Here is a 25,454-nt window from a genome sequence, read left to right on the forward strand (position 1 = left end):
GGCCCGGTTGTCAGGGCTGCTGGCAGCGCTAGGTGACGGTCACACGGACGCCTCACCACGCACAGCCAGAGTGTGGGCACCTTCTCCACCCAAAGGTCTCTCAGTCCCGGGTAAATATTCGGAGGACGAGCCCTGCCCGCCAGGCCTTCAGCGAGGCCGACTGAACTCCTCCGTGCTGCTGGAGGACGAGCAGTCCTGCGGGATGACAGCCCGGAGCAGGCCCTTCGGCGGCTGCAGGGACCCAAGCAGAGGGAGGGCCTACAAGGGCAGGAGAGGCACGGCCTGGTCCCCTCGGCTGGCGGCCACCACCAGCCCTGGCAGGGAGCAAGTTCCACGGGACTCTGGGGCGCACGCCACACTTACTGTGTGAACTTGGCGAGGGTCTTCCCGGGAGGCGTGCCGATGACATCATGGATTTTTGAGATCTGGTCCAGCTCATCAGCTCCGGGGAAGAGGGGCTGCAGACTGGAGAGCGGGAGGGGGCTGTGGTGAGGACAGGCCTCCTCTGCCCGCGTCCCCCTCTGCCGGGCGGCTCGCTCACACGGAAACCCGAGGACACGGTCCCGCCCGTGTGCTCCTGCCTGCAGCCGTGGGGTTTCCGGTCCCCCTTCGGCTCGGGTCTGCTTCTCCTTTCCCGACAGGGGGGTGTCCTTCTGAGAGGTAGCCACGTTCCTCTGCACACCCTGGGGTCTCCGCGGTGAGACGCATCAGCCCCACAAGTCTCCTGTCACGGGAGGTTTCCTACAAAACTCCATGGTGGGCCGGGTCTGGTTCTGGGGACAAATGAAGTCCAAGAAACATTTTGGTTTCTGGAGTGTTTATGGATTTTGGAATCGTGGATGAAAGCTTTTCGGCTTATATAAATAAATTCAATTTGCAGGACGTGCCACAGAGTTTGGGACGGGAGCCCTGCGTGGGAAAGCCACCATGTCCGCGGCTCCAGGAGAGAGGAGGAGCGCGCCGGCAGGCGGGGAGCAGCTCTGAGACGGGGCGGGCGGCAGGGCTGTGTGTGGCGAGCCCCTCCCCGCACCAGCCGTCATGTTCCCAGCGCCGCAGTCCTCTCCCCGGACGGAACTCAGCGCAGCAGGAAGGCCTGTCTCTGCCAGTACTTAAGCGTCCATGAAAAGCGCCACTCAGCTTTCCAAAAATAACAAGTCGATTCTCAGCCGGTGTGTCCTGAAGGACACGCATGTCTGTATTGATGGAGTGGGCAGCTGAGCTGGCGAGAGCAGATGACCCGCGTCCTCGCCTAGGCACGTCACCCAGATGTTGAATTCACCTGCTCGTCCGTAACAGTCCACTCTGAGCAAGCGAACACCGGCCCACCTGCTCCGTGAGGCTCTAGGGGTGAGCCCTACTCACCCCTGCGTGGGATCAGCCCACCTCCCTTCTTCATGGGCCACAGTTCCACCTGCCGGCTAAGCACGAAGGCTGAGGGGCATGGAGGCCGGGGAGGACTGTGCTTTCTAGAATCCAGCTGTGCCACAAGGTGACCCACCCTCACACCTGTGACCAGCACATCCTACACACTGTCTCAGGGTAGGTCCCAGGAGCAGGGACACTGCTCTCGCGCCCCCAAGGTGGACCCCACAGGGTGGCAATAAGCACGTTTCTACTCTGGTCCTGAACTCACGAGTCAACCGTCTCACTGGCGAAGCCGAGCAGGGAGCCCCGCCGGCCGCCGGCCAAGGGAGGGAGGAAGAAACCGATGCTGTTCTGCACTTAGTCATGTGCGAACAAGGACAAGTATTTGACGAAAAGGAAAATGAAAGCCGAGTGTGTTTTCTGTCACGTGAAATAGTCCCGTCAGCAGGACGACGGTGCAGTCTGTCTGGTAAAGGAAGGGCCTGGCCCGAAGCCACCCAGTGGGTAGGCCGAGCCTTGCCAGGCGGCCCGCTTCGGGACATCGGCCTGGAGGCCCGCGGGCACGAGGCGGGCCTCAGCTCTACCTGGCAATCTCGTAGAACACGCAGCCAGCGCTCCACAGGTCCATTTTGTAGGTGTAGAAGCCGTCGGTGAGGAGACACTCCGGGGCTCGGTACCAGCGGGTGGAGATGTACTCCGTGTAGGGCTGCTTGGAGTAGACGCTCCGGCAGGATCCGAAGTCCCCCAACTTCAGGACATCCTGCTGCAGGGACAAATGACATCTCACCAAGCAGCTGTTACAGTAGAGACCACTTCAAATATTTATGTGCCGATGGGAAAATTACGAGCACCGAAAGCAGCTTATAAAATACAAATGACTTCATGAGCACGCACGAGGGCCTCTAACACGTACCAGAGTGGGGTTTCTATCCAGTAGGATGCGTTTATAAATATCCTGGCTCTGTTTTACAAATATTTCCAAATGTCTATAGGTCTTGGGAAATTTTAAGTCACAGCATGAGTCTACAAATGAATTAAAAACACCATAGTGGTTCGTTGGCCCTATTGTGTCTCTAACTTCCATCTGTCCAGCTCTGCTGGCCCATTTGTTCTGCCCCTGGGGATGGGGGAAGTAGGGGCCAGCTCTCTGGAGCCACGGGTTCTTTGGGTCAAGTCAGAAAGACCAGGGAGACATGTTTCAAGATATCGCTCCCATTTTGTTCACCCCTCACATTCGGGTAATAACATACACGATGTCAACAAATTTGGAGTCTCTGTGCCTACACCTATAGCAAACATTAAACGCAGCACATTTCCTAGCCAGGTTATCAAGGAACTTCATTCCAGGCTTTCACCTGATCCCATCACCCAGCGCGTCATGTCGGACCTCCAACAAGATTGTAAGTCTTGTTAAAGGGCAAGAAAAACAGTCTGGGGGACAAAGCAAGCATCAGAACCAGCTTCAGACACGGCAGAGTTAAGAATTTTGGAATGACTCGTCAGGGAATTTAAAATCTCTACAAGTGAATAGTTAAGGGCTCTAGTGGAAAAAGTAGATGATGGCCAAGTTCAGGGAAAATTCACATGGGAAATGCAAGCAGAGAGATGGAACCTCTAAGAATCAAAAGGAAGCACTAGAAATAAAACCACTGTGCCAGAAATAAAAAACGACTTTGATAAGCTCATCCACAGGCTAAACAGAGGAGGAAAGAATCAGCAAGCTGGAAGACACGCCAACAGAAACTTCCAAACTGAAATGCAGAGACAACAAATGGCGAAGACAGAGAACAGCCAACAACTGTGGGACAACTTCAAAAGGTGTGGCACTCCACACTACGATGTGGACAAATGTCAGAATGATGACGCTGAGGGACAAATTCAGACCAAGAAAGAACACATACTACAAATGCCATTTAGAGAACATTCTAGAAAGTGCAAACTAATGCCTGGGGACAAGGGGACAGCGGACAGGAGGGATGACCAAGAGTATGAATAACCTTCCAGAGACAAAAGGTCTGTCTGCCTGGCTGTGATGATGGCTTCATGTGTGTATACATATCGCCAAACTTACCAGCCTTCACACTTGGAAATATGTACAGTGGATGTGGCTAGAGTATGGGACAGACCTGAGTGCAAATCCTGCCTCTTCTGCTTTCACATGCACAGAGTTTGGAGTGATAATATGAATGAAGTTTATTTATCTATTATTTTTTAAGTAGTGTTTATACTCAACATGGAGCTTGAATTCATGACCCCGAAATCAAGAGTCACACACTCCACCGACTGAGCCAGAACCACACCCTAGCGGTTGATTTTTGTCTAGAGTAAGAAGAGAGTGCCTAAGATTATCTCCTTCCAGATGTAAAGTTGTGTTGATGGCACTTATTAAATAAACCACTTCTTCCAACGGGGAGACAACAACAGTGGAACAGACGTGGTGTCCAGCGGACTGAAAAGCCTCCCGAGCACAAAGGCTTCCCATTCTTCCTTTCTTCTGATATAATTTTTTTATGTAGAAGTTCTTACCTTTATTAATATGTTTTCTGGCTTTACATCTCTGTGAAATATTCCATTTCTGCATTCAATATAAAAGGATAGAATTAATTTGTGCCTCATTCAAATTTTTACATTGAATTTTTAATGAATGTTAATACATTTTATCAATTTGGAGCTGCTAATTCTCCAACAGCATACCTGTGCATATGATCAAGGGATTTACATAACTGGTACATATAGTGCATAATCTTTTTTTCTGATAATGGGTGTCTTCTCCCTGTGCAATCAAGGAAATTGCCGATATGGTTACCAATGATACATAACCCATTTTCTGAAAACAAAAATAGAATCCAACAATTTTATTTAATGATGTGTGAAAATCTAAAAAACAACTTTTAGTAATTTCAGGAAATACAGAGTGCACACACTAAATCCACCATTTGAAGTTCTACATACTGAGGCGCCTGGGTGGCTCAATGGGTTAAGCCTCTGCCTTCGGCTCAGGTCATGATCTCAGGGTCCTGGGATCGAGCCCTGCGTCAGGGTCTCTGCTCAGCAGGGAGCGTGTTCCCCCCCACCCCGCCTGCCTCTCTGCCCACTTGTGATCTCTGTCTGTCAAATAAATAAATAAAATCCTACATACTGGCATGATCTCATGTAAAATCCCCCCTGCATGCCTTCGGATCACAACAGCAGTACTGAGTAAAAAACACCTGCGCAGTTTGGTCTGATAAACCCCACTCACTGCCCCCAGCCCCCACCGCTGGGGCAGGTCTTCCGGGACACGCCCTTCCAAACTGCTGAGATGAGATGTCAAGAATAACTTGAAAATCCAGGGTGTTCCTTGGCTTCCGGTCCGGAATTTTTAAGATTTTATTTATTTGAAAGAGAGCTTACTTGAGTGCAAGTGGGGAGGAGTGACAGGCGGACTCCATCTCACGACCCTGAGATCAGGATCTGAACTGAAACCAAGAGCCACCATTTAACCAACAGAGTCACCCAGGTACCCCTGGGGATTTCCATCTTAAAGGGGGATGGATCACAGTTCCACAGAAGTGGGTTTTAAATGGAAGAAGACCCAGGACTGCTTTGAATTTCACAGGCCACTCTCCTCGTCAGGCACACCTGCTCCCCGGGCCCGCCCGCCTGTGTGTTTTTGTGTCCTATGACTCTTAGCAACACACTCCCGCACGGCGCTTATCCTTGTTCCAGAAGATGGTACATTCTACTCGACTTTAATTTCAAAGGGGTGCGTTTTTATTTTTGAATCAGAAAAACCACCATTCCCGCTGACAACCCAGGAAGCCACTCTCCCTCTGTAAGTGCACATCCCCTTTGACATTTTTGCTCCTTTGTTTGCCATTTCTGTTGACAAATTTATTCTTTTTCTCTCCCTAGACAAGAATATTTTCTGTTAATAGAAAGAAATTTAAATTGCAAAATGTCTAAGTATAATTAACTTTTGTTCATAATACTGTAATTTTGTTGTTTCAAATAATTTATCACCCACTTTCTAGAATTTAAAAGAACTAAATGAAGACTTAGTCCTCTCTCCCTAGCTTGAGTCATTCTGTAACTTTATATTAAATTCCTATCTGTTTAAGAACCGAAAGGAAGCAAAATTTCTCTTCACCATCACATGTGCCATTAGATGAAAAGCTTCCTGAAATCTGGTTCTTGTCCTGAACTAGCCCGGCACTCAGAACCCCTTCCTCCCGACGGGGGGCTCTCAGGCTACAGGGGCAACTGAGTCTCCCGGGGGCTCACGAACACCTGTGATGTTCCTCCCACCTCTAGGCATTTTGGTTCAGGAGGTTCTGCTCGGGGCTCCAAAAGCTGCCTTAGGAACAACTTCCCAGGTGCAGCTGCCTGGCCTGGACCCTCACTTGGAGGGTCCACACCCTACCACATCCCTCTTGTCCATCAAACATTCCAGCCACATTCCCCTGTAGATGCTTCCACACATGCCTCCAAAGCTCTCCTGCTTCACCCCTGTGCTCAGGCTACTCTGTTCTAGAAGCACCTTCCGGCCACGCCCACACGCCCAGATCTCCCAGCACACACTTGTCAGGACCGTCATCCGAACTTGCACTCAGGAAGGTGGAGTCCTCCACGGAAAGTCTAACCCACCCAGTCTCCACCATCAACGAGGGATGCTTTAAAATGCCGACTCCCGTGGGGGCCTCTCGGTGGCTCAGTTGGTTAAGCCTCTGACTCCGGTTCAGGTCATGAGCTCAGGGTCGTCTACTTGTCCCCTCCCTCTGCTCGTGCATGTGTGCTCTCACTGTCTCAAATAAATAAAATGTTTTTAAAAATACAATACAATAAAATGGTGATTCCCAGCTCAAACCCAGACCTAATGAATCACAAAACAAAACATATGGGCCAGGAATCTGCATTTCTCAGCGGCCCTCAGTTCCCCGTGGAAGCGCCCTCTTCGGCACTGACGCTTCCTTTCCTCTTTGTTCCCCCACCCGCCCACAGTCCTGCAAGTAAGGACGTGGCTCCCTCCACCCCTGTGCCCCTTTGTGAGAATCCCTGCCTACGTGAAGGGGCTCCTGAGGGAGTGAGGGGTAGTGTGAACTGTCTGGAACCTTGGTCTGAACAATCTCGGAATCCACACCCTTGACCAAGAGGGGGCTGACGATCCATTCCCTACAACGGTTTTTCAAAAACAAGATCTTAACTTTCCAGACCTGAGACTCTACCTGATTCCCAATAGATTCTTGTTCTCAAACATCTTGCAACAAGTATGAGAATTAATCAACCACTCGTAAGCGCCTGTGTATCCTCCTGAACGCCAGCAGACCGCGAATAGTGCTTCCCTGTCTGCTGTGCCTATCCCGACCAAGTTAATTTCGGCTAGCTGATTTTTTTAACCAAATATCCTCACTAAGAAGATTCTAAAGAATGTCATGTACAATATCTGTCATGTAAAAAGTATTTCCGGGAACACAATGATAAGCTGTGGCATTGGCTGCAGGGACTAACTAACTGAAGGAACGCGGCCACCAGTGTAGTCCACCCTGTAACACAGTATCTCACACACACCCCCTCCCACGAGAGACCCCATCCGCAGGCCTGTGCCAGGCTCTCCTGCTCAGGCTCAGAGGGGCGTGCTGGGGTCCAACATGGCACTGGCATATAAATGGTCTACCAGCTACACCTTGGCCCAGAGGCTGCACCCAGGGCACCAGGCATGCACACCAGTCTGCATTATGGCACAAGGATCTGGGGTTAGAGACGCGGACCTTCCGGGGGTAGCAGGCGGGACATCAGCCTCAGCTGGCGCCGGAGCCAACCCCCACACCCCTCCCTTATCAACCACGGAAAGACTCAAGGACGGCTCCTCTGGTTCCACTCTAGGATGCCAGCTCACCTTCAGCGAGCGCTGGACCTTCTCTGAAATCCCACTTCCTCCCTCTGCCCTGGGGCGAGCACACAGGATGGGGAAGACCCGAGGCGGGCCCGTAGCGCAGGCGCACTAACCAGCGTGAACGTGGTGGGGACGGACGAGGAGGACAGCAGTCGCTTCACTGAAGACCGGCCAGGCGGCCACTGCTCTAACGGCGGCAGCGCTGCTGTACGGGACTCCCCACAGCCCCCGAGGAGTTAGACGCTGGCATCATGCCCACTTCACAGACAAGGCCCAAGGCTCACAGGCCTGACCCAGACCCGCCATCCTCAGACACGCAGGGCAGGGGAGCTCTGTGCCGCAGCCACACAGCCCACCTGGGGCCGCACTTCCAGAAACCACAGCATCAACACTAACAGGCTGGTGGCATGGGCTTGGAAGAAGACTCCAGCAACAAGAAGGCCGCATCGCTCTGAATGGCAGAGCCCTACTGCGTAAGGAAAATGAAGACAACGGTCACTGGGTCAAAATGTTCCAAGGAAGTGTTAGGAACGACGAAAGATTCATTTCACTGCCACTTTCCTTTTTATATAGCCATGAACATGATCTGGGCGGAAACTGCCTAAACAGACCCAAAGAGCTCTTTTCGCAAGGACAAAAGTAAAATTACCGGGTCGGTAGAGAGCTATGCACCGGAGACGAAGGCCCGTGTTGCCGCTTCCGCTCGTATGTAACAATGCTGCGTCTTACAGTCGGTCAGTCAGATTGACGTGACATAAAAATACCACCAATCTGATCCGACAGGGTGACATCTGTCACAGGTGATAAGACACACTGCCTAAGCTCTTCACGGAAATGAACCGTGCTGTGTTCACCACACTTCAAGTCAAACCACACTTCATTCCCCAATATCACGGATTTACTTCAGGGTGCCTGCCTGACCCGCAGCCTCTGAAAGGTACAACCCTAAGGGGACAAGGCCCGGCCCACTGGACCTGCGACAGCCAGCACCCCAGCAGGGGGCCAATGGCCAGGACTTCTGGGCCTGGCCCATCTGCTGCCAGTGAAGGCTCCCAGGGTCTGAGTGGCCACGTCTGCCAAAGGAAGAGGGGAGGGACAAGCAGTCGAGGAGGGGCAGGGGACCACGTGGCTCCATGGGGGCCAGTGGTGGCCTTGACAGCCAGACCTTTCCGGTTCCACCTCCCAAGAGGCCTGACTGAGCTTCCGGCAGCAGATGCGAGGTTTGACCGTAAACTCCCTCTTTTGTATGGGAACCAGCTGAATGGCATGTGCTCCCTGCGGTGAAACCAACCTACAGCCCGTGATGTCTATAGCCACCAACTGGTAGATGACACCGTGTCACACAGGCAACAGTGCTGGGCACTAGGAGGGCACCCGTGCTGGAGCCAGCAAGGCCTCACTGTCCGAGAGCGAATGGCTCAGTGGCCGGAGGGGGACACACAATAAAGCAGCAGATACACGGCAACGACAGCGAGATGCCACGGAGCGGGGCAGGGCAGCTGAGGAAGCCGGCGCCCGAGGCTCCGAACCAGGCACCGCAGGGTGGGGAACAGTGACCTAGCCACTAAAAGCAGAGGAATTTAACTTGAAACAGTTAAAAAAAAAAAAAAATCAGATACAAGTTAAAATAAGAGATGCCTCTGGGGGTGCCTGGCTGGCTCCGTGGGAAGAGCGTGTGATCTTGATCTTGGAGTCGTGAGTCTGACCCCAGCTTGGGGGTAGAGATCACATAAACAAGGAAACAACAGGCGCCGCTATAACCAGGTTACCGTCTTCACCAGCTTCTCCTAGCAAACTCCCAGACAGGCTTCCCAGCTGCAGGGGGCAGATGCTGGGCGCCGCAAGCACAAGCCCCTGAGTCCACCCACCAGGACGGCTCATGGCACCCTAGCACGCCAGCTACTCGCCCCCGCCAGGGGTGCTGCCCAGTGCACGGCGGGCAGAGGCTCCCCGTCTCCGGGCCGCTCTCCCCTCGCGGTTCACGGTGCAGACCCATCCCGAGCCCGACCTCGCAGGCCGGGCGTGAAAGCCCAGAGCAACGTTCCTCAGGTTGTTTGCGGCTGGGAGCTCCAGATGGGGCTGGGTCCCGCCTCAATCCGACCCCTCGAGAACGAGGCTTCAGGCCCACCTTGCAGGGCCAGGCGGGAGCAAGGGGGCATCCCGTGTGAGCGCAGACGGTGGTGGGGCGGCTTCCTGGCTCCGGCAGAGGCGACCCAGTTCTGGAGCTGGTGGCGGCAACAGCAGCCTGTCTGTGCAGAGGCAGCAGCCCCTGCGACAGCCCAACCCTGCAGGATCGATTTCGGAAGCTGCTTCCCGGATGCCACATCCGGAGCGTCTCCGCAGCCTGCCCGGTAACTCCGTGAAGCCGTCCAGATCACACACGTCCCTTGGGGTTAAACGGGTGAGAACAAATGCTGCTCATTGTCCGTGGTGGGAAGGGTCGACCGATAACGTCCACCTATGGCCTGTTCGCTCTTTAAACAGTCTTTAAACAGAAATGTTCTCTGAAAAGCATAGTCTGTGAACTGATGCCGGTCCAGGAGCTGCTTGTTACTGGGTTAAGATATGACATGACCAAGAGCAACCGAGAACCTCTACGGTGATTCAGCGCTGCCGCGACATCGAAGCCCATCGCCACTTTTCCAGTACTTAATTTTTATGTATTTTATAAAAGTTCTGGTCCACAACAGATTAGGGGGAAAAATGAACACACTAAAAACTGATGTTCCACTATAGACAGTTTTAGAAACACTGGTCTGTACACCAATCAAAAGATGCTTCTCCCTGCTTTAAAACCCACTAATGCGGGGCGCCTGGGTGGCTCAGTGGGTTAAGCCGCTGCCTTCGGCTCAGGTCATGATCTCAGAGTCCTGGGATCGAGTCCCGCATCGGGCTCTCTGCTCAGCAGGGAGCCTGCTTCCTCCTCTCTCTCTGCCTGCCTCTCTGCCTACTTGTGATCTCTCTCTGTCAAATAAATAAATAAAACCTTAAAAAGAAAAAAAAACCCCACTAATGCTTCCCACTGAACATAGAATAACCTGAATTCTTACTCTGGCCCTACCCACCCCACTGGCCCCTACCTACCTCGCTGCTCTAACTCTCTCGCTTGTGCTCCAGCCACACTAGCCTCTTAACATCACAGTGGCCTCAGGATCTGCACTAGCTGTCTCTGTCTAAAATACTCCATCCCCATCACTCTGTGATGGGACATGTTTTGTTCACTCAGAACACTTATCCCTGTCTTGAATTCTTTCTTGATCATTTCTGTACTCGGCGTCTCTCTCTTCCTCAGAGGGTGGGCCCACATGGGTGAGACCATGTCCATCCCCAATATGCCCACTTCCAGAGCAGCGCCTGGCACGTGGCATGAAGGAGGCGTCCTCTCCTGCCCCTCTTGCCTGCCCCAGCCGCTCTTCCGGGAGCAGCCCGGTCATCTCCGCCGCATCTGACACCTACTGGACGAAGAGAAAATCACCCCAAGCAATTCATTTTCTCTAATGACCGTGACTGTCATCCGGTTCCTTCTCTTCAACAGACTCTACACCCTCTATGAAAAAATGCATCTTCTCCTCTTCTCCTCTGCCTCCATCAGCCCTCGGCCATCACGCGCATCAAGCAGACATCCCAGTAACCACTGTGGCCATCCTCGAGCCATCAGCCGGCTCCTTGAAATCTGACAGGGCTGCCGTGAGAGCAGTCACTTAAGAGAAATGAACTGTCATTCTCGTAGGAAACGCTTTAGTGATGGATTCAGGTCTCAGTAAGTTGGTGCCGTTCTCAACAAGGACAGATAACTAGCAGGTGCACGTTCACTGGAGGGCGCTGAGCGGGGGGGCCAGCAGCCTGGACCCAGGATAGTGCTGGAGCGCGATGGTTAGCGTTTCGGCCAAACCGGAGTATCAGTTCTGACTCTACTACTTATTAATAACTTAACCTTGGGTTCTCACTCAATCCCTGAAGGCTCGATTTCCTGATCCACAAAACAGAGGTGACGATGAGGGTAATGATGAAGATGGGGGTGATGCCGGGCACCTCGGGCTGTCGAGAGGCTGCGCGCGTGATGGTTAAGAAACCCCCGCTGGAAGAGGCTGTCCAAGTCTAAACCCCATGTCCACCACTCACTAAGTACATAACCTTCGACAAATTACTTCTCTCTCTGCTTCCGTTTCTCCATCTTTTAAAATGGGGATAGTAACAGCGTCTGCCCGAACGGCTGTCGTGAAGGTAGAATGAGTTAATTCCTACAAAGGGCTAAGAAGAGCGCCTGCCCGGTGGTCAGCCTTGAGGAACTGTTGGCTGTTACAGTGATCACTGTATTGCATCGACGCTCAGGCAGGTTTTCCCCCTCACATTTTAACATCTCTGAAATCCCGAGGCAATACTGCCATATTTAGTATCTTACAGTGACTGCACGCCGGTTTCCCCATCTTTCCATATCTCTAAAACTAGGATACCCCTGAGCATCTTAGACCTTGTGCACTGAGCACAGCACTGGTCTATGGAAGACACTCAACATTTACATGATGAGTCAATGTCTATTGATCTAAAATATAACATTCTCTCTCTCTCTCTCTCTTTTTTTTTTTTTTAAGTAGGTTGCATGCCCAGCATGGAGCCCAACAAGGGGCTCAAACTCACGACCCTGAGCTGAGATCAAGATCAAATACTCAACCGACTGGGCCACCCGGGAACCCTGGAACATTCCACTTCCTACAATCTCTCTCTGTAGACAAATACTGTAAGAAATGGATTCGATTTCTTCCATGGTATAATTCTTCTACTACTGGCAACAGAAGATATTTATTTCTAAACCAAGGTTTCTCAAATGTCTAACTACATAGAAACTTGCTGGGAATGATCCCCGCCCCTTGAATTTTGAAATTTCACACTCTCAGAAGCAACAATCAGAATTCTAACATAAGGCACATCTCACACCAAGAGGCCTGCTACTAAATTACAGGAAGTGATTATGTAGGTTCATTAAGAAGCAAAATGTTGGTTCATTGGTAAGAAAAAAAATTATCAATGAAATATTAAGGTTTGGTGGTTGTTTCTCTTGATTGTATTGGGGGCTCTGTCCTGATGGACAGACGTACAGACAGGATCAAAGAGCACAATCTGTGTCAGACAGAATATATGAGAAAATGTAATCACAGAACACCTCAGTTATCCAGACTGTTTGAAACAGATGCTTAAAATGTGAAAATTTCAGGGGTGCCTGGGTGGCTCAGTGGGTTAAGCCACTGCCTTCAGCTCAGGTCATGATCTCAGGGTCCTGGGATCGAGCCCCGCATCGGGCTCTCTGCTCAGCAGGGAGCCTGCTTCCTCCTCTCTTTGCCTGCCTCTCTGCCTACTTGTGATCTGTCTGTCGAATAAACAAATAAAATCTTTAAAATAAAATGTGAAAATTTCAGATCAATAAGGTCTACTCCTTGAACTTCACGTGAAACTCTTCTCTATAGCCATCTCTTTAAGTGCGGATCTTTTCAAAACATATTCTTTTTTGGGGTGCCTGGGTGGCTCAGTCATTAAGCATCTGCCTCTGGCTCAGGTCGTGATCCCAGGGTCCTGGGATCAAGCCCCACATTGGCTCTCTACTCGGCGGGAGGCCTGTTTCCCCCCTCCCACTTCCTCTGCTTGTGTTACCTCTCTCTCTCTTTCTCTGTCAAATAAATAAAGTCTTAAAAAAAAAAAACCATTTTCTTTCTTCACTTTCCTACTTCCTGTGTCATGCTACTGGCGTGGCTTGCTGACCACCGCCCGCCACGAGCTTGGGCGCTCTGTGGCGCACCCCGGGGCCGCCTGCCCGGACGGCTCTTGCTCGTGCTGCTGCTGTTGCGGACGTTGTCACGCTTCATATTGTCGGTTTCCTCGCCCACCGGGGGACTGTCACCAGTCACATTCTGTTACTGCTGATGGGCCACGTTCTAGAAGCTCCTTCTAACCAATGGCTCTATTCTTAATAGGTTTTAAACCAAGCAACCTGATAACTAACTTTGTTAGAATTGGACTTAAAACATAGTTAAACAGATCCCTGAATGATGAGCTTACCTGTGAATAAAATGCACAAGGTCTGTCACATAAACAGCATTTAGTCCCAGATACACGGCCAACTCCTATTTTTTTCAAAAAGATCCTAAAGTTTTTAGATCCAAAAGTTTTTCATCAACGTCTACAGATGTATAAAACTTGCCTGTCTATGCTATTTATTAGTAATTTACTAAAGCACACATTTCCAATCACATATAAAATATACTAGTTTGATAATAACGCTTTTTTCCACTTTCCCACGTGGTAACCATTTTATTTGAGCTCTTCGTGTGCAACTAAAACTCTGTTCCAAGCCTTAACTAGTCCCTCACGGAACACGGAGCAGCTGATTTGCTTCCATGTGTCCAAGAAGCACGAGGCGATGTGTACAAGACCACGCGTCCGGGGCGCTTCCCAGGGGCGTCTCTGCGGCTCATGTGTCCCAACACCTGACACACCTGTGCAGCCGCCCCCCCCGGGATACTTGCTGCACGGGCCGACCGTCTTCTTCTTCTGTCCAGTTTCCTGCAGTGACCTCTCGAAGCCTCCAGGACCAGCCCCAACTGAGGCCGGCTCAGGCGCACGCGCTCCCCTCCACGGTGCTTTAGTTCAGAAGAAGGTGAGGCGCGAGCACCCTGGGGCGCAGGAGGGCCTGTGCGAGGATGCAAAGAGAAGGGCCGCGCCTCTCGTCGGGGGTCACGCTTGGGGGTAAGCCCTGCCTTGTTCTGAGCCGTAGAACAGGCCGCTGACCGTGGCAGAGCCAGCAGAGCAGCCCCGGAGGGACCTGAGGCGAGGAAGGCCTGAGCGGTCTCTGCTGCCCCGGGAGCCACCCTCAGCCAGCTCCTGGCCAGCCTGAAGGCACAGGGCTGCACCCGTCCCACCGGCAGCCCTGTGCCAGGTAGACAAGAAGGCCCGAAAAATACCTCCCAAACGCAAAGGAGCTCAGTACGGTGTATTTATAGGAACGCCCGTACTCTGGCGACTAGCGATTCTGAGGAGGAAAACAAAGCATATGGGAACTACAAGCTTTAAAAGGAGATCTTAGATTAGCTCACAAATTATTCTACGTACCTCGTATTAGCTCATAAATATTCATGTCCATAAGTTCACATATGAGTGCAAGAGAGCCAGATTTTCTGTCACTGAGGAAGAAAGCAGGTTTGTAAGAATGTTTTGTCTTAATCAGAAAACAATCAAGTACTTAACTCATTGGCAAACATCTCCGGTAGACATAAAGCTCTCCCGGAGCAAAGGCTGAAAGGTCCTGACTGAAGCAGGCGCTGTGATTTTCAGTCAGTACTTCAGGTGAAATTAACTTAAAATAAGAGTAAAACCTTCACTTGGAGCAAAAATTCTAAACACTTGCCCCCTTTGTAATGAGCTGTGTCATAAAAATATAAAATTAACTCCAGCAGACTGGAGAAAGGAGGCTAAAGAGTTGGCTGAGCAAAACAGGAAAAAGAATTTAATTCATCTCCGTGACTGCAAATTTAGCTTTAATTTACCTAAACTCCTTCCATGTAATTGGGATAAATTATAATGGGGGAACAAAATCCACAAAGCGGTCAGGGGAAAAGGGAGAAAGATGGGTCACAGCAGACCTGTGGGGTGTCTAGGCCTTGCCCGGGCTGGGGACAGAGGCCTCGGGCCCAGTGGGTGAGCCCCGGGTGGAGAACATGTCATCCCAGCCCCCACTGAGGGCACATCCAGTGGGGCGGTGTGTCAGGAGGCCCACACGAGGTCTCAGGCACAAGTGTCCGTGAAGCACGGGACACATGGGCAGCGTGGTGACAGCCACCCTGGCTGCTCCAAGCACTGCAGGCCCGGAGGCCACACAGCTGTGACAAGATATTTCACGCGGAGTCCTCTGATTAAAACCTGCTGCATTTGAACTGTCAGAGACCTGGCTGGTTTTAAAGCAGCGGAGAGAGCCACCGAGGGGCTTCACCCAGCGTGCACCCCCTCAGGACCTACGAAAGGCCGGTCCCAGTACCCAGGGTCTGAGCTCCTGCAGAAGTGCTGGCATCTGGGGAAGAGCTGTGCTCTGCCTTCTCGATGGGCAGCTTAGCCTTAGGGAAGCTGTTCTAGAATTAGAACAGAAAAGTCCTCTGGATTACGTCAGCTGCAGGAAGGCAGCAGCTCCCACTGCCTGAGACGGTGCACACGTGGCAGCGGGCAGGGAGAAAGCGAGTGCAGCCCCAGGCACGCGACACCGGGGCTCTCCCACGAGGCCACCATCCACCCTTGAGGTCTCGCCCGCCCAGGCCGCTGTCTACGGAGAGGCCTCCCCGAGCTGCGGGAGAGGAGCTGTCTGAATGCTGCATGCTCTGGTGACATGGAGTCACCCAGATGAAGGCACAGCAGCAAGAGGGATCAGTCACGCGTTTGTCCCAGGGAATAAATACGGGACTTAAAGTGAAATGAAAATGGTTACTCCCTGAGCCACAGAGCAAATATTTTAAACATCTACGCGGTTTTTCTTAAAAAGTGATGTAATCGTTGTTATCAAATTGAGATAATTGGTAAAGTCCCCAATATACTTACAAAACCACTTCGTGCAACGTAAGAATGTTTGGGTGCGGATTCAGGCGCCTCAGAGCTTGTATCTCCCGCAGGTTGTTCACGTGCTCGATACTATTGTGCAGGGAAAAGAAGTAACTCGCTTTTAATTTAGGTCAGCTTTCATTAGGGTTATTCAGTCATTATCTGTTACCTGCGATCACAACCGAAAACCTCACAAACATTTCAAGCAAGTTAATCGGCTTCCATTTCTCCCGTCAGCAGCTGAAGTTCAGCACGTCTCGTTCTGGTTATTATCTGATTAAAAACCAAGCGTCTTATAGCTTTGGACATACATTCAGATCTTCCCCACCTAAGCTCCTGAAAGAATACCTTGGTAGTTTCTTTTATGATTAATAAACATACATTGGGCGCCTGGGTGGCTCAGTCAGTGAAGCGTTTGCCTTCGGCTCAGGTCCTGATCCCAGGGTCTCGGGATCGAGCCCCACATCGGGCTCTCTGCTCAGCAGGGAGCCTGCTTCCCCCCTCTCCCTGCCTGCCTCTCTGCCTACTTGTGATCTCTCTCTGTCAAATAAATAAATAAAATCTTAAAAAAAAGAAAAAGAAAACCAGCTATCATACCCCAAAACATACTCTGCTTATTGTGACACATAATTCTTTCCTGCCTCTATAGACACTTCACTCAGAAATAATGAACTAATAGATTTAGAAAGGAAATTTCCTCTGAGCATCACTAGCCTTTGTTCAAATAAAAAGATTTTTATCTTCAGAAAATATAAATCAACTCTGTTCTTGTTTAAAAATCATGAAAAAAAAATCTAAAAGACTGGAGCTAACTATGTTTTTTAAAGATTTCATTTATTTATTTAACAGAGATAGAAAGCACACGAGCGGGGCAGGGGGCAGGAAGAGAGAGGGAGAGGGAGAAGCAGACCTCCCACCGAGCAGGGAGCCCGATGCGGGGCTCGATCCCAGGACCCTGGGACCGTGACCCAAGCTGAAGGCAGATGCCAAACGACTGAGCCACCCAGGGGCCCCTGGAGTTAACTATTTTTCTCTGCCTTGGAGTTGCTTTGAATCTTGTGGTCAGGTGACATTCAGGGGCTTTTTGTTTGTTTGTTTTCACTGTCCTACTGGACATAGAAACAATCATGGGATTGAACACAGAGAAGTACAGGCAGCCTCTGATCCAAAAAGAACCAATGATATCTGCCACAAATGGATTTTTTTTTTCTGCAACTGGAAAAAATTCTAATTACCAGATCAAAGTCTAAAAAATAAAAAATTATTAATTATGCAATTTCAACATTTCATTTTATGGGAATTTTTTTTTTAGATTTATTTTAGAGAGAAAGAGAGAGAGTATACATGAGGGGTGGACACCTGAGGGAGAGGGGAGCAGAATCCCCCCTGAGCAGAGGGTCTGATACCATGGGGCTCGATCTCTGGACCCAGAGCATGACCTGAGCCAAAACCAAGAGTGGGACGCTTAACAGACTGAGCCATCCAGGCGCCCCGGTTTATCTAACCAATCCAATGTGTAAGAAGAAAGTCCTGGGGCGCCTGGGTGGCTCAGCAGGTTAAAGCCTCTGCCTTCGGCCCAGGTCATAATCCCAGGGTCCTGGGATCAAGCCCCGCATCGGGCTCTCTGCTCAGTGCAGAGCCTGCTTCTCTCTCTCTCTCTCTGCCTACCTCTCTGCCTACTTGTGATCTCTGTCAAATAAATAAATAAAATCTTAAAAAAAAAAAAAAAAGAAAGCCCTTAAGCTGAAGGGAAAGAAGAAGCAGTTATATTAATATTAGACCAGACAGACTTCAAAATAAAGGTTATTCCTAGCTATAACAACTTCATGATGATGGGGCAGTACACCGAAAAGATAGGACGATGTGCTGAATAGGACGGCTTCAGTACACAAGCAGTAAAGACTGACGGTGGAAAGCAGAAGGAGCTGGAAGCTTTGGGACCCCTCTACATCACTGAGAAGGTCGGCAAAGATGCACAAGATCCTAACGGCACTGCTGGCCACCTTGACCTAACCAACCTTACACTGAACTCACATTTAACACCTAAGCACAACGTGCTCTTTACTCCGACGAATACGCTAGACCCAAAGATAAGTCTCAGTAAACTTCCAAACACAAAGACTTACAGAACACGTTTTCTGACCACAATAGCTTATGACAGTAAGCAAGCTAGAAGAGCCCCAAACATCTGCAAATTAAACAACACTCTTGTAAATAAACACGGGGAAAGAAGAACTCACAAGGAGAATTAAACACATTTTATTTCATTTATTTTAAAATTTTTTAAATTTATTTATTTGACAGACACAGATCACAAGTAGGTAGAGAGGCAGGCAGCAGGCAGAGAGAGGAGGAGGAGGCAAGCTCCCTGCTGAGCCAAGAGCCCAATGTAGGGCTCCATCCCAGGATCCTGGGATCACAACCTGAGCTGGAGGCAGAGGCTTTAACCCACCGAGCCACCGAGGCGCTCCTAGAAAACATTTTAAACCAAGCAATAAGAAAACACAACATATTAAGATGCACAGAATGCAGGAAAACAGGGCTTAGACGTGTACTTGTGGCTTTAAATGCTTATGTTAGGAAGAAATGGTTAAAAATAAATTATCTGTTTTCACCTTAAGATAGACTAAGAAGAGCAAATTAAACCAATGTAGAAGAAAAGCAACACTAAAGAAGAGAAATTGATGGCACAGAAAACAGACAAAGAAGGACGCCTGGTGGCTCAGCCGGTTGCCGACTGACCCCTGCTTTTCGCTCAGGTCGTGATCTCAGGGTCATGAGAGCAAGCCTTGCGCTGGACTCTGCACTTAGCAGGAAGACCACTTTGGACTCTCTCTCCCCCGCTTCTACCCCACCCCCACCCCGCTCTTTCTCTCTAAAAATAAATAAATAAATCTTAAAAAGAAGAAGAAGACGACGACGACAAAGAAGAAAATAGACAAATAATAGAGAAAATGAACAAACCCGAAGCTGGTTCTTTGAAAAGATTAATAAAACTGATAAACCTCTACCAAGATCAACGGAGGAAAAAAAATTATTTGAAACACTACCACCACCAAACGATATCAGGAATGACAGGGACCATCACTAGAGTTAGATATTAAACAGATAAGAGGGGGGCACTGGAGTGGCTCAGTTCGTTAAGCATCTGCCTTCAGTTTGGGTCATTATCCCAGAGTTCCGAGATTGCGCCCTGCATTGGGCTCCCTGCTCAGCAGGGAATCGGCTTCTCCCTCTTCCTCTCTCTCAAATAAATACATAGAACCTTTTTTTAAAAAAGATTTTATGTATTTATTTGACAGACAGAGATCATAAGTAGGCAGAGAAGCAGACAGAGAGAGAGGAGGAAGCAGGCTCCCTGCTCTCTCAGCAGAGAGCCTGATGTGGGGCACGATCCCAGGACCCTGGGATCATGACCTGAGCCGAAGGCAGAGGTTTTAACCCACTGAGCCACCCAGGCGCCCCAAACCTTTTTTTAAAAAAGGACAAAAGGGAGTATTATGAACTGTATGCCAATACATTTGACAATTTAAAAAGACAAACCCCTTGAAAGACATAATTACAAAATCCGACACAAACCTGAAAATCAAAGTAGCCCTATGTTTACCAAAGAAACAGAATTTGTTATCAAAAGCCTCCTCACCTGATGGAAGTGTTCCAAAATGGTATTACGGTAATAGTTGTACACCTGTATAGCTTTCCTTACAGCGGTGGACTTTCAGGGTATGTAAATTATATCTCAATGAAGCTTTGAAAACCTTATAAAAATCCAAAATCATTTGGTTCTACTTGACTCTTCAACATTCCATGGCCCTGATACACCGCAGAGCCATGGCCCACTATACTGCGTGGTGGGGGTGAACCTTCCCCACAAAGGAAACTTCTAGGCCCAGGTAATTTCACAGGGGAATTACTTCAAACATTTAAGAAATACTCACACATGTTTCACAAAAGAAGGTTTGTGAGTGGCTGGTAAGCACACGAGTGAGTATCCATCATCACCAGTCACCAGGGCAGTGGAAACTAAACTAAATAAGGTACCACTCGCCAGGGTGGCTAACACCTAAGACTAACACCGCCAAATGCTGGGGCCGTGCAGATCGGTTATGACTCTCTTTCATTGTTGGTGGGGATGAAAACAGGAAAAGTGCATTGGAAAAGGGCTCCGTCATTTCTTCCACAAAACTCCTACTCTTGGCTCGGCGGTTCTATTCTAGGGAGCTGCATGAGAAAAATGAAAACCTAGATCCCAACGAGGCTTGAGCACGAGTTTTAACAGCAGCTTTATTCACAGCAGCCTCCAACCCAAACCAGTAAAAGTCCATTGCCAGGAGAACAGATAAACAGCTGGTGTGTTACTAGGTAGTAAACTGGTATAAACTACCGGCGCAACAGGGCAGAGGAATCTCCAAGACCTCCCGCTGCGGCAGGAGAGCGGGTCACCGGAGCATGGTGGGTGCTTTTGCTTTCGGTGGTTCCATTTAGTACAAACTTCTAGGAGAGGATGAAGGGAAAAACCCAGAGAAGTGACTGCCTGGGATGGGGGTGGAAAACTGCCATGAAGGAGTCTTTTAGGTGACAGAAATGTTCTAGCTCTTAATTACATGAAAGCAGCCGTTTGCCAAAATTATAAAAAAATGTGCATTTTAACGTATGCAAATTCCGCCTTAAAAAAAAATGGTGCACAGACAAGCAAGTGGGAAAGGAGCCCGTTGGAGATGCACAAGAAATGAACATGACAGCCGTGTTGATTCCGGTGGCCGGATACCTGGGGTCCGTTATACTGCTCTGTTTACTTTGTATACGTTTGAAATTTTCCATAATCATATTCTTTTTAAGTAAAAGAGCTTTTAAAGTGACTCATTAACTTCTTATCTTTGTTTTAACTTATAACCTTCCAAAGCAGAATTTATTTCTGCAAAAGTGATTTGAGGACCACGCAGTGATGGGACGTGAGGAAAACCGTGTGCCAAGTCAAGACCAGACCAGACCGTCTGCAGCAGTTAAGAGCGCCGCGAAGAGTACTGGTCCTTCCCTGGGTCCCAGGCTGGGCTCCACTGCTTGCCGGCTCGCGAGGAAACTCAGCTCTCTGACCAGGCTTCCCCAAGGCAATGACACCATCCATCTTTCCTCTTGGGCTTCAGTGAGGACTCAGGGCTCTACACACATAACTCGCCAGCACTGGGCCCGGCGCCAGACACGTGGCCAACAACCATTGTCCTCTTTGTCATGATTCCTGCTATCGCCCGCTTCACTTTTCTAAAGTCTTGAAACCCCACTCACCTGCACTGCCCCACGGCAGGTTGATCTATGACTGTGGATCTCAGGGCAAGCGCTGCGCTGAGTGCCCACGGGCCTGACCCCTCACCAGGGTCCTGCGAGAGACATCCTCTGGGTCTTCGCATGGCACACACAGAGCAGCTGACACAGAGACTGAGGAGCTGTCCAAGGTCCCATAACTTCAGAGCCCGAGCTTGTCCTTGTGCCGACCAGGAGTAGCCCGTATGTGTGTCTTACTGCTTCAGGACACCAGACAGATCTTACAACTATCAGGACTACGGATTTTTTTTTTTTTTTAAAGAAACCCATTCTGCTTCTTTACAGTATTTCTATAGGAAGAATACAAAATACAATCATAGCAAAAAAGAAAAAGGGGGAGACCTGTAATAAACTGTTGCCCTTGTGGTAATGACAGGTGGAAACCAGGGTATCCAAAGGACTGGGTGACACCACAGGCCTCCAGCAAGTAAATCATTATCCCCAAACTGAGCCTCTGCGCCACTCTGCAGGAGAACAAGCCTCAGAAGCTCAAAGTGCCTTCCTGACCCAGTACTAATGAACGGGCTTCTCTGACCTCACCCGGACGTCACATTAGCAACTATTACTGCAAACGCAGTCAATTTCTATTTTTGTAAAAGTGAAAGGAAGGGACTGGAAGTAAGACTTGGAGGAGGTGGGAGTCAGAAGCTCCAAATACCAACCTCATTCTGCCCGTGTGACTCAGCGTGATCTTCCTGTTACTGCTCCTCGTTTCTCATGCCACCCACACAACTGTGCAAGGTGACTTTGAGCATTTACTTAGGCGAGGATAAATCAGCAGAAATGCATTTTTAAAGAACCCAAAATTATTCTTCAAGTGAATAAGATTACACTGTTTAATAATGATAGACACTCCAGGAATCCAGAAGCTAGAAATATTATTTTCATGGTTTAAAAAAATGTTTAAAAACCCCCATTAAACCTCTGGATCAAGTATCAGTGACACTAGAGCTTCCAACAAATTACTGGCAATCTCTTTCTTGAAATGACCACCAAGGCAGTTGTCTTTCTGTTAGAACTTTCTTCTAGAAACTATAAGGTCATTTCTTCCTATAAGTCAGAAATAACAGTAATACCTTTACTAGTGAAGGGAGCTTAGGAGCAATAGGGGTCAGTCCAGATCACCAATGGTTAATTTTATTTATTTTGCTTTTTTTTTTTTTTTTACTATGAAATCATTTTAGACTAACAGAAGAGTTAATAAGATGGTACAGAAAATCCCCATAACCCAGCTGCTCCTAATGTTAACACCTTATGCAACATTTATCAAAACTAAAAAATTAATATTGGTACAGTACTATTAACTAGACACTTTATTTGGATTTCCCTAGTTTTCCTATGAAGGTCTTTTTCTCTTCTAGGACCCAGGACACCTCATTATAATTATGACCTCCGGTCTATGACACTTCCTGTCTTTGTTTTTTTACTACATCGACAGTTGTAAGGGGTGCCAGGCAAGTATTCTATAGAACTCCCCTTAGTTTGGTCTGGTCTGATGTATTCTCATAATTAAATATTAAATATTAAATAACTAACGGTTATGGATCTTTAGGAAAGAGCACCATGGAGGTAATATGCTTGCTCTTTCAAACCCATTAAATCAGAAAGTACATGGTATCAATATGTCTTACGACTGACAATGTTAATCATTTAGTTAAGGTGGTATCTTCCAGGTTTTTCACTGTAAAGTTACTATCCTTCCCTCCCTACTTTCTATCCCTTAGAAGCAAGTGCAGCCCATATTCAAGGGCCAGGAAATTAAGCCCCATCTCCTGAAAGAAGGAATACCAAACCATGTGTGGACATATGTTAAAACCACCATAGTAATTAATAAATAGTTAGGGGGGAACTCATTTGAGGCTCTGCAGAAATCCTGTTCTTGTTAAGTTTCATCTACTTATTTTATTTAAGATTTTATTTATTTATTTGTCAGAGAGAGAGAGCACAAGCAGGCAGAGCAGGAGGCAGAGGGAGAAGCAGACTCCCCACTATGCAGGGAGCCTGATGCAGGACTTGATCCCAGGACCCTGGGATCATGACCTGAGCCGAAGGCAGACGCTTAACCCACTGAGCCACCCTGGCATCCTATCACCTACTAATTTTAGTATCCATCAGCTTATCCTCTCTGAAGAAATTATTACTGTTATTCTAATGATGATTTTCTATTTCCATCATTCTTTCTATATTTATTAATTGGAATTTTTCTGAAAGGAAGAATTGTCCCCTCCTCCCAATTTATTTATTCACTCATTTATTTGTCAGTATGGACTCATGGTTATTTGAAAAGATAGATGGGAGGGTAGACAGAGAAAGAGAGAAAGAGATGTGTGTACATACAGACTAGTGTACAGATTAGTTCTGTCTGCTGAGTCCAGGGGGATCGACATTCCAAGAGCAATGAGCACATCTGGTGCCAAGATCTTGTTTTCTAAATACCTTTCTCCAGTAAAAGGAACCAGGGCTCGTTAGAGAAATGGATGATTCTAGGGGCAGGAAAAATACAAGATGAGCCTAGAGAATTTTGTGGTGCCAAAAATTAAAGTGTTAAAGAAGGAAATGAAAAGAAAAAGGATGGAGCATATCAAGAGAACACAGGAGCCAACCTGAAAGAGCCTCCAAAGCCACAGCTGGGATAATCTAAGCGGAACAATGATTAAATAATGACAGTACTGGGTCGTAATCTCCGCTAGTTGTGAACATATGTATCAAAAGCAAATTAGGACTCACAAGAATAAACCCAAAACCCAGTTACTCTCAGGTTTGGATTACGTGGCTGGCAGATACCTGTCAAAACCAGCTCAAGACTCTATCGCTGACTCTGTACATCAAACAGCGACAAAATTCCACCAGCCCAGAGTAAGTGTACTTCCTTTCAAGTAAAGCCAATACCTGAAATTATGATTTATACAACAGAAGCTAAAGCCTTGATAATCCCCTAAACGTACACAAAGTTTTAAAAAAAGCAACACTGGGATGCCTGGCTGGCTCTGTCCATGGAGCATCAGACTCTTGATCTTGGGGACCTGAGTTCAAGCCCCACGTTGGGTGTAGCGATCACTAACTAAACAAACGAACAAAACAAAACAAAATAAAAAGTAACTCTGATTCAGCAGTATTTTATTAAAAACCTTTACTTATTCTGAGTTTTTAAAAGAAAAACAGGTGTTCTAATCAACCACATTTTTAGATTTTATTTTTTTAACTTTCTTTTTTAAGATTTTATTTATTTGACAGAAAGAGAGAGATGACAAGTAGGCAGAGAGGCAGGCAGAGAGAGATGGAGAAGCAGGCTCCCCGCTGAGCAGAGAGCCCGTTGCGGGACTCGATCCCACGGTCCTGGGATCATGACCTGAGCCAAAAGCAGAGGCTTTAACCCACTGAGCCACCCAGGCGCCCCTAAATTTTGTTTATTTATTTATTTATTTATTTGTCAGAGATAGAGAGACAGAGAGCACAAGCAGGCAGAGCCGCAGACAGAGGCGCAGACAGAGGCAGAGGGGAAGCAGGCTCCCCACTGAGCAGAGAGCCCGATGTGGGGCTCGATCCCAGGACCCTGAGATCATGACCCGAGCCGAAGGCAGCGGCCTAAGCGACGGAGCCACCCAGGCGCCCCTGATAACCACCTGTCAGTCAGGACGAAGAGCACTAACTGTTTCTGAACTCGCTCCGCCTGCCCGCGCCCGCCTGGCCCCGCCTCTCCGCTCGTTCCCCGCTGGACCCTCGCACCTCGCGGTAAGGAGACCCGCGCGCCTGTCGGGCCGGCAGAGGCGACCCCGCTGCGCACGGTGGAAAGCACGTCGCGGAGACCAGCCTCTCCCGCGGAGCCGCGGTCACAAGACGGTAGTTCTCCGGCTAAAACTGAGCGTCCCGGCCCTCAGAGGGCTGCTTCTTTGAGGCAAACCTTTCTGCGTCCGGACGCCTCCACCTCCCTGAGGGGCGCCGCGGGCCAGCACGACCGCAACAAGCCCCTCGGACGGCCGGTCCAGCCCGGAGGCGCGTCGCGTCTGCCGGCGTCTGTCCCGGCCACTCTCCACGTCACGACGGCCGGCCCTGCCGTCTGTCGGCGCGTCCGCCCCCGGCCCCGACGGTGGAAGCTGACGGGGGTGCCCGCCCCGTCCCGCCGCTCCAAGTCCCTTCCCGGCCAGCCTGGGCCGGCGGCGCGCGACCGAGCGGCGGTCCCGGCAGCTGCGCTCTTCCGCTCGCGGCGTCGGGAGGCCCCCGGCGAACGCCCGCCGCAGGCCCGTAGAGCTGCCGCCGCCGCCGCCCAGCGAGCGCGGACGGAGAAGCGAGGCACAGAGGCGAGGCCGAAGACGCCGCGGCGGTG

At 49.4% G+C, this 25,454-nt stretch overlaps 1 protein-coding gene across 5 annotated transcripts in view; it reads right to left on the reverse strand.

Annotated features, from left to right (window-relative positions):
- Positions 1 to 25,454, reverse strand: part of MOK (MOK protein kinase) — a 50,402-nt gene that overhangs the window by 3,648 nt on the left and 21,300 nt on the right. The window contains exons 1-7 of one of the 5 annotated variants that reach the window (XM_032345338.1): positions 21,095 to 23,083; positions 15,812 to 15,901; positions 14,339 to 14,409; positions 4,060 to 4,138; positions 3,892 to 3,940; positions 1,950 to 2,128; positions 364 to 465 (exon numbers count right to left, since the gene is read on the reverse strand). In XM_032345338.1, the coding sequence (XP_032201229.1) occupies positions 364 to 465; positions 1,950 to 2,128; positions 3,892 to 3,940; positions 4,060 to 4,138; positions 14,339 to 14,409; positions 15,812 to 15,901; positions 21,095 to 21,216 (692 nt within the window). In that variant the 5' untranslated portion in view covers positions 21,217 to 23,083. Of the gene's footprint in view, positions 1 to 363; positions 466 to 1,949; positions 2,129 to 3,891; positions 3,941 to 4,059; positions 4,139 to 14,338; positions 14,410 to 15,811; positions 15,904 to 21,094; positions 23,084 to 25,454 lie in introns of those variants that run through there. The other 4 variants (XM_032345339.1, XM_032345337.1, XM_032345340.1 and 1 more) reach the window with 4 other exon arrangements.

The sequence above is a fragment of the Mustela erminea genome, chromosome 5 (assembly GCF_009829155.1).
Source record: "Mustela erminea isolate mMusErm1 chromosome 5, mMusErm1.Pri, whole genome shotgun sequence".
NCBI classification, from domain to species: domain Eukaryota; kingdom Metazoa; phylum Chordata; class Mammalia; order Carnivora; family Mustelidae; genus Mustela; species Mustela erminea.